Source organism: Glycine max, chromosome 12, assembly GCF_000004515.6.
Source record: "Glycine max cultivar Williams 82 chromosome 12, Glycine_max_v4.0, whole genome shotgun sequence".
NCBI lineage: Eukaryota > Viridiplantae > Streptophyta > Magnoliopsida > Fabales > Fabaceae > Glycine > Glycine max.
In genome coordinates, this window is record NC_038248.2 from 14229088 (window position 1) to 14245661 (window position 16574).

At 30.7% G+C, this 16574-nt stretch overlaps 1 protein-coding gene across 3 annotated transcripts; it reads right to left on the minus strand.

Annotated features, from left to right (window-relative positions):
- Positions 1–2510: 2510 nt before the first annotated feature.
- Positions 2511–6587, minus strand: LOC100808447 (uncharacterized). 3 transcript variants are annotated; one of them, XM_006593053.3, is made up of 4 exons: positions 6326–6587; positions 4122–4922; positions 2945–4021; positions 2511–2847 (listed from the first exon to the last, which is right to left on the minus strand). In XM_006593053.3, the coding sequence occupies exons 2-4, from the start codon at positions 4599–4601 to the stop codon at positions 2818–2820; spliced, it is 1587 nt and encodes a 528-aa protein (XP_006593116.3). In that variant the 5' UTR covers positions 4602–4922; positions 6326–6587; the 3' UTR covers positions 2511–2817. The 3 variants fall into 3 exon arrangements, with proteins under 3 accessions (XP_006593116.3, XP_014620365.2, XP_014620364.2); XM_014764879.2 differs by having other exon boundaries at positions 4122–5149; XM_014764878.2 differs by having other exon boundaries at positions 4122–5159.
- Between the last annotated feature and the right edge of the window lie 9987 nt (positions 6588–16574).

Consider the following 16574-nt stretch of genomic DNA (forward strand, 5'->3'; position numbering starts at 1 on the left):
TTAACTAAATAAATTATTTTTTTTAATGGACATGAATTAGTTAACAAAAATTATAATTAGGAACCGAAAAATTATAAATAAGGATGGAAAAAGTATAAGTAAGGGTGTATTCTTCCATAAAAAGGATGATAGTGGTTGTTTTCTTTTCAACATGTTTCCATTCTTCATTTCTTTGGTAGGCTAATTTACTTAGGAGTGATGCTAAATGGTACCAAAAAATTTGGTAAGAATCCAAACGAGGTGGTGAGATACAAGAGGTCAACTGGTCAAGTATGAAATAATGGAATAAGTTGTAGAATCAGTCAAAAATCAAGGAACACGCATTTCACATTGTGTTCGTGTAAACGTTTTTGTACTATTGTTGAAAAACTTTTTTTTAGATAATATTATATTATATTATATATATTTTTGAAAGAAAAACATAAGTTTAACAAAGGGGAATGAAGTCACCCTTCAAAGTAAAGATTTATTTCAAGCTTCAGTAAAGACTTGTAATAAATATATGTGCATCAAGAATAATATTTGGACTTCCAAATGTTAGTAGTATTTGATGCCTAATGAGAAAGAAAGGAAAGATAAAAAAAATATAAGTATAATAGGTGATGTGATAAGAAGAAAAAAATAAATAAAAATGATGAATATAAATTAATTTTGAAAAAATTTTAATGTCTAAAAATTGATTGCTTATATATTAAAGATCTACTCATATAATAGCATACCATTGTTTATAGAGCTCAATTTATAAGTTGAGCCAATTTTTATTTTTCTTAAAAGGAAGTTGAACGCTTATTCTTATTAACACATGTATGAAACAATTATGCATGAGTTTGAAAGTTGCAGACAATGTTTGTTTTATCATTTTATTATATGGGCACGTGTTTCAAAACAACGCATTACGAAAAATAATAAATTGTTAATTTTTCTTAAACGTTTATTTGGAGCATATTTGACCGAAAAATAAACACAATTAATATCATTATCGGAATGAGCGAATGTTAGAAATTCTTATAAAAAAATGTAATTGTTACTCTACTCGTGTATTTCATTTATATTTTAAAACATTGGAATAGACAGTGCGTGTACGTCTATCAATGAACAGTACAAAATTGATAAATTTATATTTGTTTTATTCAAATTATAATTCCTCCAGTGTTATTGTAAGAGGTCACTCATCAATGTTATTGGTACTTATGTGGGTGTTTACCAGGGCTGGACCTATGTGTTAGTCAAGGTCCCCCTCATTTTTGTGGAAGTTTCATAATTAATATAAATGTTTTGATTAGAAGGTTTTTTATTTTGTTAATTTTTAAATATTACATCAGATTTTACTCTATTTTAAAGGCTTTGGTAAACAATGTACATGTCATGTGGGCTTTTTAGTGTGACTTCAGTCTATGATTGTTAAATAAATACCCTTAAAAAAGATAGAATAAATTTTTGAAAATTCATTCAATTTTAATTCTTTTAAAAATTTCAAACTCTTTTATTTGTAGGGATTCGTGGTTAAGTCTTGGGATTTAAATGTATATGATGTGTATCAGTTATATTTTTCCACTCCTCTCACCACAAATGTACATCATGCATGTTCCTATTCTATTTCAATTTTCAAGATATCTATATTCTATCCTAAAGTTCCGTAATCTCTTTGAAAAATCTGCAAAGTTTCCTCTATTTTTCTATGCTTTTACATATACCCTTATCAACAGTATATCAGACAGACATAAAAAAACAGCCTCATCAATAGTTTATTTCCACAATCATTAACGATTTCATTTTCTATCAATTTTGGCTCACTTGGTGATCCACAAGCTCCTCATTATCATCCAAGTCTCAAATGCTTTTCAAATACATAATCATCATAATCATGGATTGATGATTTTGTGGAGTAAACAACTAAGAACATGCATCATATACATTTGTAGAAAAGCAAAAGTTGGCCTCTCACAACGTGGAGTAAACAACTAAGAACATTCAAGTCTCATTCACCCCTCACAACGCTCAAACTTACTCTATCCAAGCCAACTTTAACGTCCTTAGTTAATTTTAATTATTTAGCTTACTTAACTTGATTTTTAACTACTTTTTACTTTTATTGTCTAGAGCGCTTGGAATACACGCGAATATTTTGTGTTCCAAAGATCCTAATGCCATTCAAATGCCGTCTTAATTGTTTACATGGATTTGATCATATTTTCAGATCTTATTGTCCTTTTGTCTTCTTTTTGGTATCCAAGCTAGTTGGGTCACATTGTCGAAGAAAAACTCTGCTGCCACATAAAATTGGAATTAAGATCTTCGCCTCATGAATCAATTAAAAGCTGTGCACAAGGTTGATGTTAGATTAGCCATTGCTGAAGCAAATCCAATTTTTTTAGAATTATTGGCACAGTAATAATTTTGACAGCTAATCACATGGATCACTGTCTATAATATTTTATTTTCATGACGCATCGATAGTAAAAGGTGTTTACTCTACATACAGTTGAAGAAAATTGAAGGAGGACCACCAATAGCCATAATCATCACTACAAATTTATTCTTTGCAGTATCTTCTTAAGAAACATTTTTTTAGGCAAAAGGTCTTTTGCCCTGATATTATTACAATGATAAATTTTACTTGAAACAACTTATTACATTTATAAGACAAAACTGTGATTTACACTTTTGAATAGTATACCATCTCATGTATATATAAAAAAGCTAAAGGGAGACCAAACTGTAGAATGAAAATCCTAAGAACAAATAATTACACTAAGAAAACGTGGCACATTTTAGCAAGAAAATCAAATTACCAATGACCTGATATCTCTAGAAAATTCATGCTTCTGGAATGGGTGGAAGTAGTTCCTGAAAGAAATTAAAGGAATATAAGCATGAAGATACCACATTATGACATTATAGTTTATACCAAATGATTGACATTTGATACAATTTACTAAATTACCTGAGCAAACTGAAGATGCCCATGATTAACTTCAGAAGATTTAACAATTCTTTCCCACTTAGGATCCGGTAATGCTGTCTTGGGTGTTTGAGTTGGTGCATGATAGTGGGTAGCAAGATTCAACCGTAAAGATATATTCTTCGAGGAAACTGTCGGTAAAGTGCGCTTAAGCCAAGACTCTGAAGGAGCTTTTGGTGAAGGAAGGGCAAGAGGAAGCTTCAACGAGCTTGCATTTGAAGTCTTTCCATGGCCCAACTTCATCTGCAATTGACTTTCTAAGTTGATCTTTCTGTCACCTACCACCTTCGAGCTAGCCAAAGTTCTAGGATCCTCGCTAGATCTGAGAGTGCATTCTTGATCAACCAATTTGGTAGCTTGTTGGCACATTGAATCAAATTTCAAATCACTAGCAAATTTCCTGTTTCTCCATGCAATAGGATTCTTGATTAGGCCATTAGAACTTTCCTTACTGCTAAAACCTTTGCTTTCAGACTCTATTTTCTCCCATGCAACCATTTCTGGACTTGAAATCGCAACCAAATCATGATCTAGGTTACTTCCTTGGTAATCAGGCTTTGTCAATTCTTGCTTTTCTGGGCATATTTTGTTGGAATGATTTTTCATTTCCATTTGCATATTGTCATTTGAATTATCAGAACAAACCAGGAGAGATGAATCAAGAGAAGCTGAAATTTCAGGTTCTGATACTGCCTTCTCATCCACAATTCCCAAGTGTTTGCTATCCTCAATAGAAAAATCAATAGAAAGGTTTTTATCAAGGTCAGTGTCTTTTCTTAGAGTATCAAAATCATCCCCTCTGAGATTGGTGTCTGAAGAACATGAAATTGAAGTTTTGACCTTATGTACAGAATCTACATATAGAGTTTTCTCAATAACAGGGCTTTCACAACTTGATTCAAATTCAGTTCTCTCAGAGGCTAATGATTTGCTGCAAGCTCTGCGATGTGGATCAATATCATGCTTAGATTTTTCTGCAGTACTCAGAAAATCTCTCTCTTCTGTATAGCCAGATTGGGAGTTTACAGACTTTTTCCCATAAGTAGCAGTTCTACCATGCTGCAAAAGAAAAAAGGTGAACAAAATGATAATAAAGCCTAAAGTGAAATAATAACAAAAACAAAATAAAGGTAGGTATTAGGTAGGGACAAATTAATACCTCTTTTGCAGTTCTTCTGTGAGAAGTAATTGATTTACCCTGCACTCCATGAACTGTAGAACTTGGAATCCTACCCTCCATTCTTAATCCTGGAACTGGATTCAAAAGGCAGAACCGAGGAAACAGCCCACAAACTTTGGGTGCATAGTTTTCATATCCATCATGATCATCACTTTCATCTTCGCTTTCTTCCCTACCAATATCTTGAGCATAATGTGGCAAAACCTTTTGCCATTTCGGATTAAGGGGACGGGAATTTGCTCCACTTTCTACTTTCCTTGCCTGTTTCAGTTGTTCTTGTGTAACAAGCGACTTCCTAGAGTTGTGTTGAATTTGAGGTGTTTCAGAAGCCATTGCCTTTGCTGCAGGCAAGAACCTGCCAATCATGAAATCACGTGTCTGTTGGTCTGTTGAAAAATTTCCTGATGGTTGGACATCTGGACCATCCCATTCACTCAAACCACTCACGCTACAGCTCATGAAGAATGATTCAGTTCTAGAAAGTGTATCAAGAGCATCTAGATAGTTCTCATCCTCATCATTTGAAACAGAACTTGCTTTTTCCTCAATTACTTGGGGGATTTCATGTTTTGTCACTTTATTATCTAGAGATGCAGTACGCGGAGAATCTGAAACACTGCTTCCTGTTCTGGATTGAGTAACGGATGCACCTTTAGGAACTTTATCGGAATCTTGCTGTTCAACTTTCAAAACCCTCCCAGGTGGAAGCTTCGGAGCAACGGATGGACGTTCAACAGCCTGTGTTTGTTGTTTGCTTTCATTCTTAGGTCTTCCAGGAGTCTTCTCCCATACAAAAGGAACAGTTCCAGGGTTAGTCACTGGACCCGATTTTAACTCTGATTTGTAAAAAGGAAGAGGAGGTCGTTTGGGTACTGGTTTATCAGGTTTTCTTTTATAGTCATTTTCAGAGGCCGCTGTTGACGAGATTCGCCTTACCGATAAAAGAGGCTGATTAAAATCTAACTGCTTTTCTTCCATTAGAGTTTTTAGTATCATGTATTTGGTGTCTGCGAAACCCTAAAGTCAAATCAAATTGGAACTCCTTCACCAAATAAATAAATCAAATTGAAACTCAAACTTGACATTTTCATATGCATGGACCACATACCAAGAACAGACTGGCATTTTTGCGTATGTCAATTCTTTACTTATTACATACTAGAAGTGAAACATGAAGTTGACTAAAGGAGATAATCTCAAGGCATTCTGTATATTAAAAATATACCGTACAGAACAACAGAACCCAAAATCAACTCTAAATGGTTCACAATTTCGATTTGAATATGGAAAACAAAACAACGATTGAACATTGACCGAAAGTTCAATTAACGAGCCATCGCCTAAATGATGATATAGCTTTCAAGGTTTTTCATATCGTTAGGTTCAATCTACTTCCCAGTAAATCACAATTGCCATATGATAGCATTGGATTGGATGCTATCCCACTAGCTTTGTACAAGATGGAAACAAGTTTTAGTTATAAGCTTCTCAAACATAATAATTCAATCATGTTTTTGAATCACCATCTACTGATATATATGAATTCTGACATAAACCGGATTCCTCTTATCCATCTCATTAAGGAGGAAGGAAGGAACAAAATCAAGCAAATTGTATTACATGGAGCTGAAAATTGAAAGAAGACTATTCAACAGAGGTCAAACAAACCCATTTGGCTCAATAGGAAGCATTCAAAATTGGCAAATACGACAAAATTCCACCCTTATCTTATTCAATTAAAAAAATGCTAACAGTACTTCAAAATTCAAATTGCATAGCTAAAAAAGTCTTCAAGATCAAGATGGAAGAATAAAAAATCTTAGATTTGAAAGCACAGCATCCTACCCAATTCTCAAATCACAATCAAACCAAACCTGACCACTTTGAAGAAGAACACACACTAACCAGAGAAAAGGAAGATTTTGATTACTTAGAGCAAAGACCGTCTGTTCAATTGTGTTTTTTTTTCTTCTTATAAAGTCACTTTATTAAACAAGAAAAAGGGTGAATGAAAGTTTTGAATTTGATGAAAGGCACTCTCAAAAACAACTTAAAAAAGATATTATTTTTTGCACGTTTTCCGACCAAACAAAAATACCCCACTATACCATTCATCTTCACCAACCAAACACAAGAAACACCGACACACGGAAAGAGAAAGAGATTGTGAAAAAGAAAAGAACCTCGGTAATAAAACGAGCAGGTTCGGAAATCAAGGCACTTTCTTCCTCTGGAAAGTTGGTGAAGGAAAAACCTTCAATGAACCAAAGGTACACCCTCAGAGAAGAAGAGGAAGCTTCGTATATCTTTACGCAAGAAGAAGGGAGAATGAAGCGAGAGAGAGAGAAAGTTTGAGAATAAACCAGTTTGTAAGTTTGTGTTTATTGCTGCTTGGTTGGCTGCAAGCAGAAACTGAACTTACCAGCTTACACTGCAATATGCAAATCCATTTCTATTTACTTATATCTATATATTTAATATTTAATAATAGTATAAATATCTTTTATGAAAGATAATTTTGTTCATATTTAATGTAATAGGACTCATTTTATTTCGTGTATGTTACAAAATAAATATTTATTTATACATAATTATAATTATGATTATAATTTATGATAAACAAATAGTTTTAAATATGTCTTATGCTTTAGATTTATACTAGTAGATAGTTTGAAATATGATACAAGGTTATTTTTAAATTAAAATAAATAAATAGTTCAAAAAATTAAATATACAACTAAATATAAGAAAAAAGTAAATTGAGATTATTGACGAATATTTTTTTGTTAATTATAGAGATAATTCGTGAAAGAGAGAATAAACAATATTAGTAATCTCTAATTAAAAATTGAAGAGACTAAGAAATTCACTTTTAAAATTAGAAATTTCAAATTCTAATGTATAGTACTGTATATAATAATAATAATAATAATATTGTTATTATTATTATTATTATTATTATTATTGTTAATGTTGTAATTTTTGGAACGAATTAAATTTGAAAAATTATTTAAATATGCATAAAAAAAAGTGTTCGTTCGTTACTTGTGACTATTTTAAGGTTCATGCAGGATTTTGAACATTTATTTAAGGGGCCACCTGGTGTGAGATCATGTGAAGGGGAAGGTAGAGAAAGCCAAGCCAGGCTGCTATGACCATGAAAGATTGAAAGGTGCCCAAAAAAATGTAAAATCTGTATTGATGATAAAAGATTTTTTTTTTCTTTTGACAGTAGCAGGGCCCCGGATGATAAAAGATCTTTAAAGTTCCATTCATTTACAAAAAAAGAGAACGAAAAAAAAAGAAATAAACAATAAAATGAGATTAAACATATTTTTATATTTTATTTAATTCAAAAAATTATTTTATTTTATTTTATTTTATTTTCGTTTCACTTTATAAAATGGTACCTAAAAGGAAAGAAAAGAAAAATCCCCCGAACTTTATTTTACGTGTTCAATCAGCGAGGGTACGAGCTTAGCTAACATATGGGGTCCACTTTATTTTTTGAATTCATGTAATTCCGGTGCCTCCTCCTCCTTCTTCTTTAATTTTGATCTTTACGCGTTTAATTTGGTTGGCTGAGATTGGGAATATACCGCAATGAAAAATCATGTGATTACTTTATTTGTTCTGCAAAGTGCAACCTATGAGAAGGAAAAGAAACCATCCATGGCACAAAGCAAATAGTATCAGCTATAAGACACGAGCTTCAGCTTAAAAGAGAAAAAAGAAAAAAAAAAGTTGAAATGACTTGTAGCCACAATTAAAAAAGGTGTGTATATTTCATCATGAGAAAGAGGTTTGTATTTTAAAATCCAATGCCAATATAAGAAGATTTAGACTATAAATCATTCTTTTAATAATTAAGGTACAAAAATATATATTATATAACATAAATTTGCTGATACAATTTTCTTTTTTTACAATTTAACATTTACAATTTAACATGTAAGTTAAACTTTACGTAGAAAAATGTAAGTTAAACAATACATTTAAAAATAAATAAAAATTCTTACACTCTAGTACGAAACAATTCAGACAAAATTTATTTTAATTTAACCGCATACGCGTTGGGCATCGAAAATCGAGAATATGGCAATTAGCAGGTAAGTACTGCGATCGTGTCGCATACATATGTACGGATGGTAAGTAAGACCGACTCATCTAATAATAGTGAAAACATATACGAAATAGATTTGGTAGAAATAAATAATTGCAAAAGCAATAATCACAATAATAACAATGATAAGGACCCGTTAGGATGACAATAATACTTATCCGAGCCTTTAAAGACTAACCGGAAGGAATAGATTCCTACGATTATGGAGTCGAATCATTCCTATGTTTTATAGTCTGGCAAATGTCATTCTCATACACGACTCGATAACGGCATTGAATGATTGAATCACTAGTTAAACTAATTAAATCGCGTGAATTATTAACTAATAATTTACTAGTTTCAGTAGTAATAATCTAATCATAAAAAATATTATAACCTATAAACTTGTTACTTTAAACAAATATAAAACAAATCATACAAATTCAGAAAAAAAATATAGTATATCTTAAAAAATCTTTAAATATATGAAAGGGTTTAAATATAATTTAGTCCACTTATTTTGTATAATTCTTAATTTTGTATATGTTTTATTTTATTTATTTTTATTTTATTGAATCTTAATTCTAACATATTCATTTAAGATGCCGTCGAGAAATTATTTAATTAATTAAAATCTAAGACATAAAAAATAAATGTAAACAAAATTGAGAATTGAAAAAAAATTTTAGATTTTTAAAATAGGAGGATCAAAGTCTCTTTTGAAATAGAATGATCAAAATTGGTGGATTTGACAAAATAAGGGAAACCAAAGTTGTATTTAAGCTTAAATGGAATTCACTATATACAAGTTCACTAAAAAATAGAGTTATGAATCCAATTTTCCCTAAGTTACACATTTTGAATTTGAAATGTATTCAATGAAGGATCCGTTGGTGTTAGTTGTTGGTCTTCGTGGTTCTCATGATTTTCAAATTTGAATCATGAAGGAGTTTCTCGAGATTGTTCTACAACATATCTTTAGATACTTTGTAACTATATTGCAATGTGATTATATCTTCATTCTACCAATTGCTTGTTCATTGACTATGACACGATATCTTCTTTGAGTTCCTTTGATTATGAATTATATGGATAATGAGAAGCTCAACTTCAGAATCAGTGGTTCCAAACATTTACGCATGTCTTCAATTATGTGTGCTTCTAGATGGTGAGACATGTTGGTCTTCATGAACCACCTCTACAACACAACTTTTGGTGAACCTTAAGTCATGTTGTGTAACTTCTGATATCTACCATTTAACTTAAGCGACCTCCAACATCATGCCTTTGATCATACAGAGCTTCCAATATTTTCACTTTGACTCAGAACACATGATTACCTTTTCAACTTCTAAATGGTTTTCCCTCTAATAGTCTTGCTTCTAATATTGAATCTATGTCTTGAAAAACTTCACACATTCTTCATGTTTCTGAATTTGTCTTGTCTTATTTAAGATACTCAAAGCAACCATTAGTATTTAAGTTAAAAATTTGTTATCTTAGAGGGACAATGAATATTGACTCATTTTATTCAAAATTTTCGAAGTTATATCTAATTGGCTATGCAGATGTAGGTTATTTGTGAAAATAATTATATGTAGGTTATTTCAACATGTACAAAAAATTTGTAGTTTATCTTTAAAAAATGACATCAACAATTATATGTGAAGATAGTGTTACATGTATTGCTCAGTTGAAAAAATGATGATTATATTTTTACTCATGATCTTCAAAGGGATGGTGATATAAACATTGTCAAGGAAGACTTTTGAGCAATCAACTCACAAGATTTCATTAACTTAAAAATGATTGTTTGCATAAGGGGAAAAATAGATACATTCTACACTCTTTTTCCTTTAGCCATAGTTTTGTCCCACTAGGTTTTCTTGGTGCAACATTGTGATTTTCATAATGCTTGATTAAGTGTTTTTAATTAGATTGCAAGAGTAATTAAATTTAATTTAAGCGATGTTATTAATTAATTGTGAGACGTTGGTGTGTGATACTTGTATGTATGTTTTGTTTACATATGTAAAAAACCTTGTTTGGGTGGGAAAGTAAGTTTTAGGGTGTTTGGGCTAAGATGAACGGGCCTCGAGTGATATAGAATGGAGTTGGTGAGTTTAAGAAGTAGTGGGATGCAAATAGAAAGAAGACGGAGAGTCATAAACTCAACACTATTGATTCAAAGAATAAACATAACACTCAAAATACTCTCATTTCACTCTTTTCTTCCTCTCCAAGACAATCATCCATTGGAGAGCTTGAGACCTTGATTCCTTTGCTCAATGGACCTTGAGGTAGTGCTTTAGTTGAGTTTGAGGGCTTGTTTAGTAGTAAGGAACCTTCCTCTTTCTCATCTCATCTTTTATTTTCGTTTTCCCTCCATGAACATTATTGAAAGTTCATAAAAGTGTTCATTTTCATGGTTTTGGAGTAACTTTTGTTGGTTTTTGGGGTTTGAGTGGTATGGATGGTGTAAAGCTATTGTGTAAGGGGGGATAAAGCTTCCATCTTTGACCTAAAGTCTCACCCTTTCTTCCTTCCTTCTTCTCAAAGTTAGATCCTTAGTTTGTAGAGGTGAAGGAAGTTTTACTTTGAAATGTTATTTTTGGGTGTGGAATGCTTTGTATGTATGGTATATGATGTGTAATTTGATTATGATGTGTGATTTAATTTGGGTTTTATTTAGGAGTCATTTGAGGTTTTAATCAATAAATTCGAAGTTCTGTAGACGTTTACGCTTAAGCCAAAGGCGATTTTCACTTAAGTGAAAATGCCTATAAAAAATGTGATTCTTGAATTTTGACTTAAGCTAGGGTGAATATAAGCTTAAGCGTGATTAGGCTTAAGCATAGATGAACCTAAGCTTAAGTGTGACCAAGTTTAAGCGTAGATAAATCTAGACTTAAGCGTGAACGCTTGTCAAATTTCCTTTGGTGCATTTCAATTGAAATTCAATCTTAAATACTTCTTGAGGTATATTTGAACCTTAAATGAAATGAATGGAGTTGATACATGCTGTTATTCTCATGTAATTCATATTCATATGTTGAGATTGGTGTTTGATTATGAGAACTCGTGGTGTGAAAAGTCTTATGATGTTTAGATGAACTATGCGAGAGTTCATGATTGGTGAGGATGATATGAATGATGAATTGAACAAGTTATGAATAATGATTTGATAACATGTTGAATGAGATATGCATGATGAGTTGATGAAGGATTGAATTATGATGAATGGATTGAATTGTTGATGAAATGAATTATATTGATGATGAGATATTTATGTTAATTAATGAATGTCTTGAGTTGTGTTGATTGATTTCTTGATGATGATATGGATGTTGTTTGACGAGGTGAATGCGTTGATAATGAAATATGACATATGATTATTATGGATGATAATCTTGTTTTGAGAACCATCCATATGTGTGAAAATGAGTTAATTATATCCTTTGGGAAATTTTTGTTGTTGTTGGAAGTGATATACTTGGGATAGTGAGTTCCATGCTAGAACTCCGCCTCACTAAAATGACCCAAGGGTTTCACTTAGTGGGATATCTTTTTTAGTATCACCCTTTTTTAACTTTGAATGGCATGTCAGAGTGTTGAGAACTATTTCCCAAAAGGTTTAGTGACTCTTCAATGTATATTGGATGAATAGTAGTAGTAGTAGTAAGGTCTTTGCAAGCCTTACTGAGGTAAGCATCTACCCAGGTTCATCCATTTTTGATAAAATCACACTTCCGCTACAAGGTTAATTCAACTCTCCCTGAATGATCAAAGTCTAACTATGTTAAGGGATGAACTTGAGTTAATCGCTCAAAAGGTGAAATCTCCAAGGAGTCAAGTTTGTCTTTGGTGTTAATGATTGATGGACTGGTGATGATGATGTTTGATGGATAAATCATGGTGATGATGATTGAGTGATTGATGATGATGTTGGTGTATGATAATTGAATCTTGATATGATGATTGATGAACTGATGATTGTTATGATATTCTTTGTTATTTGGATTCTTAAATTTGTGATGATAGTAGATCATGTTTAATTGTTAACCTTTATCCTATTTTAGTATATTTTTTTTGTAAGCTTACTCTTGCATTTGTTGCACGTGTAGTTTATGCTTATGATAATCCTGTATTTGACGAATGTCGGGAGCAAATGGATAGGAGGTGGTCTTGTGTCTTTGGATACTTCGTTGATAAGCGTATCTAGACGTGAAAGCACGTTATCTGTCTTTGGATACTTCGTTGATGTGTGTGTGTGTGTGTCTTCTGCTTAAGTTAGTTCCTAGTTTCATGTAACAACAATGAATTATTACACCTAACAACATTTTTAATGAGACAAGTGATAATATATTGAAGGCTGATGTACTTTTTTTAATTCACTAGGTTTTTCCTAGTAATGTTTTAATGAGATACATTCTTAAGTAATAGACATTTAAGAGAGAGTAGTGTTATCAATTTTGTTGTCATCCATATCTATTTCATTGTCTTATTTGCTTTATTAGATAAGATTTCTACCAAAAATAAAAGATAAAATTAGAAATTACATCTCATGGGCTATAAGATGGCATTCTGGTACACTTATAAAATCATGTATTCCCTTTTCTATTGACACATTGACCGAAAAATATCAAGGTGTTTAGTTTAAATATATATTGTTTCAATCGTTAAGAGTTTGAGTTAAGATTAACTCTTGGTAAAGATACACATGTAGGTCTTCTCAAAATTGAAATACTTTTTATGCTTTAAGAGTTTATATCTAGGATCATTTTTTAATTTTTTATTTATTGTGAAAGTATATTTTAAATCTAAAATAGATCATTTTATTCTGTTGCATGTATTGTAAACACTATTTTTATCAATCAGATAAGAGTATTATAAATGACAAAATATTTTCTTTAAATATTTTGCATATTTAAGATTCAAATTTAAGATTTTTGATAAAACTGAAATAATCCAATGTCAATTAATTTACTTGTTTGAAGATAAAATAATTTCTATTTTTTACTCAGTGTCATTGCATTGAGTAAGATATTAGTATTAATAATTGATCAATATTTGATATATTAATGGAGTATTTGGTGTATAATGGGCGACATCCAATTTTTTCATTCCCTTATTTCCTATTTTTGTTTTCATTTTAATCGTTTGAGACTCAACTCAACTTGAATTCAACCAAGTTACATCAATTAAGGTCAAACCTATAAATTAAGAAAAAAAATTCAAACTGATTCAACTGGAGAGACTATCTAGTTTGAATAATCTTTACCTCCAATCCCAACCCAACTCGACAGAATTCTATTTCCCTCAAATCCCGAGTCAACCAAGCAATGTTGACCCTATGGAGCAACGCTTCTTTTCCTTCTCTTTCTCTTGACAGTGGGAATTTGAAAAAGTTAATATATGGCAAGTGAGATTTATGGGAATACTCAACAACAGAGAGAAAATTGAAGGACGAAGCAAACATAGCATTTGAATGGATTTGTTTGATTGGCTACAAAAGTATAAAATCTCACCTACTGATTGATGAAATGCAATTCATAATAATCTCCAGGTCAATTAATTTGAATTCCAAAGTCAAACATTTAAACATGAGGCTAGCTACACGTGCATGAAATAAACTCTACTGGTCAATATGGTCCTCCAAAGCCTTAACGTGTATATATATATATATATACACGAAGTAATTTCGTGCTTTCTATTACTTTTTCTTATCAAGAAAAATTATTTATTTATTAAGGTAGCTAATGATAGGAACAGGAGTCAAGAAGTACTCAATCCATTAGATTTAACCCACTCCCACGACTTACAAACGAAAAGTTCACAATAAACTACGAAAGCCAATTCCATTGAACCTCCATATGTTATTTTAAAGCTTAATTTTTTTTATGTGTGCAATAAAATTTAGTGTTTTTTTCATTTTTCTTGTTGTAAAATTATTTTTTTTAATTATTACAGATTATGATTATTTTATTTTATTTATCCTTATAGCGCATTAAATAATATTTTTTTACTGTTTAAAATACTATATAAAGTGTTTTATGAACTAAAAATAAAATAAATATAATTTACAAAAATAAAAAATAAAAAATAATTCTAAAAGAACAAAAATAATAAATAATAAATTATAATGACTAAAAAGATATTTAAATCTTATTTAATAATTATATTTTTTTAATAGTACATTAAATAATATTTTTTACTATTAAAATATTATCTAAAGTGTTTTAAAAACTAAAAAAAAAATATAATTTATAAAGATCAAACACAAAAAATAATTTTATAAATACAAGAACAAAAATGATTAAAAGGGCATTTAAATCTTATTTTAATAATCATATTTTCGTCTATAATGATGACAACGAAAGTTTCAAGCATGATGGCAGTCACGGTCGTGACGAAGGTGATAGCGGTTGCCAAGGTGATGGAACCAGCGGATGAAGAGGTGGTAGACGTTGTGTAGGATGTGGAAGCCGTGGATGAAGAGGTGTAAAACCATGTTGATAGGACTTTTAATTAGAATAGAAATTTGCCAGTTTGATTTTAAGAAATAGTTCAAAAATACTTTGAGATTGATTTACTATGAGCTTCAGTAGGTTCGCGCCTATTTATAGACTTTCAAACTCGATGAAATGAACTCCTCACCAATAGTTCTAGAGATAGAATTTCTAACCTGCCTAAAACTAGTGCCAAACTTGATTCGGACCTTAGTTGCCAATTTTTTAGATGAGGGGAATCAAAGCTTGGGACCTTGCTTAGTCTCTTGAGAACTGTGTTTCTAGATGAGTGACAGTCCTTGTGAAAACCTAAAGGATTGAACTGCTTAACCAAACCCAAGTTGTTTGGGCAAGAAAAACATGTTCCTACCAGGTTTAATCCATTTTGACGTATTTATCAAATTTTGTAGTATCTCAATTGTTAAATTAAAACTAATTCAATATTATTACAAACATCGACCTGATTATGAGATTAATTCTCGGTCAAAGTTTAATCAGACTTGTCACTCTTTTCTAAGAATGTATTTTGCGGGAATTAAACTTAGGAGTGGGTAAGCAGACCGGTCCATCCCGTGTAAAACCCGTCCACATAAGTCCTTGGCAACAGATTGGACCAGTCTGTCCCGTACTCTTACACGGATTTAAAATATTGGCCTATTTTTTCTTAAAAAATTGTAATTTTAAAATAAATATATTTTTTCTCTTAAAAAAATAGTCAATTACACTCAATTATATATATATATATATATATATATATATATATTTAAAAATCTTAATAAATCTCTAACAAATACTTAATTACAAAAGTTTTAACACAACAAAATAAATTTTCAACATAAATGCAAAGAAATTTTTGACTGAACTTTTAGGATTAATTGAGTTTGAGTTTGGCTTAACTGGTGGTTGTGGGTTTGCGGATCAACCCATGAGCCTAACTTGCATAGCCCGTAGATCATGCATAGTGGGCCTAAAATTCTATATAGCCATGAATTTTTTTAAAAAAATTAGTCCATAGCCCGTGTGGACCGCAAGCCCATCCATGGACCTAAGCCCATTTTCCCACCCCTAATTAAACTCAAATTTTCTCGATAAACCTAACGTGTGTTATCAATTGAACTATATTCATTAGGTGAATTAATTGGTTTAGCAGATGGTTATATATAATAAATTCATGAAACATAAATGTTTAAAATTCACAATAAATTAAGAGTATAAAAAATTAACAATTACTCTATCGGTTCTTAACTATAAGACTATTTCAACTAATTCACGCTCATTAACAAAAGTATTTAATTTAGTTAATCACATTAAATCTATCAATTATTTGTACTATCATTTCAAACATATTTTTTTTCTCATGTCTCTATCCACTTAATTCTTTCTCATTAACGTTTCAAAAAAAGAATAATCAAGGGTGTGTAGAAGAAAATATAATTAATGAATATCTAAAAATTAAAAAAAGATCTTATATAAAGGAAAAACAAATTTCTAAAAAGAGTCTTATAATTAGAAATAGAGGAAGTAATCCATTTAAAAATGATTATCTGTTTCCTATAATTAAAACAAAAAAATACTACCATTTATTTTTTTATATAAAAAGACCAAAGATGGTATTTAAGATCTATTTGAATAAATAGCTTAATTAGAATCCATTTTTATAATCAAAGAAAATAAGATTAAGCTATTTTAAAAAAACTATTTTCAAAAATATTATAAACTATTTCATAAACTACCTTAAAAAACTGAATAAAATAAATTGGAAATAACTCAAAACATGTCATGAACTATTTTTATAAATGTTCTCAAGCACGTATAGGAGTA

What these genes read in the sequence shown, in the direction of transcription:
- LOC100808447 (XM_014764879.2), bottom strand. Translation starts at nt 5,138, where the DNA reads ATGATACTAAAAACTCTAATGGAAGAAAAGCAGTTAGATTTTAATCAG. An exon ending in ACAGAAGAACTGCAAAAGAG is followed by an intron (nt 4,022 to 4,121) that starts GTATTAATTTGT and finishes TTTCTTTTGCAG; the next exon opens with CATGGTAGAACTGCTACTTA. An exon ending in GGCATCTTCAGTTTGCTCAG is followed by an intron (nt 2,848 to 2,944) that starts GTAATTTAGTAA and finishes AATTTCTTTCAG; the next exon opens with GAACTACTTCCACCCATTCC.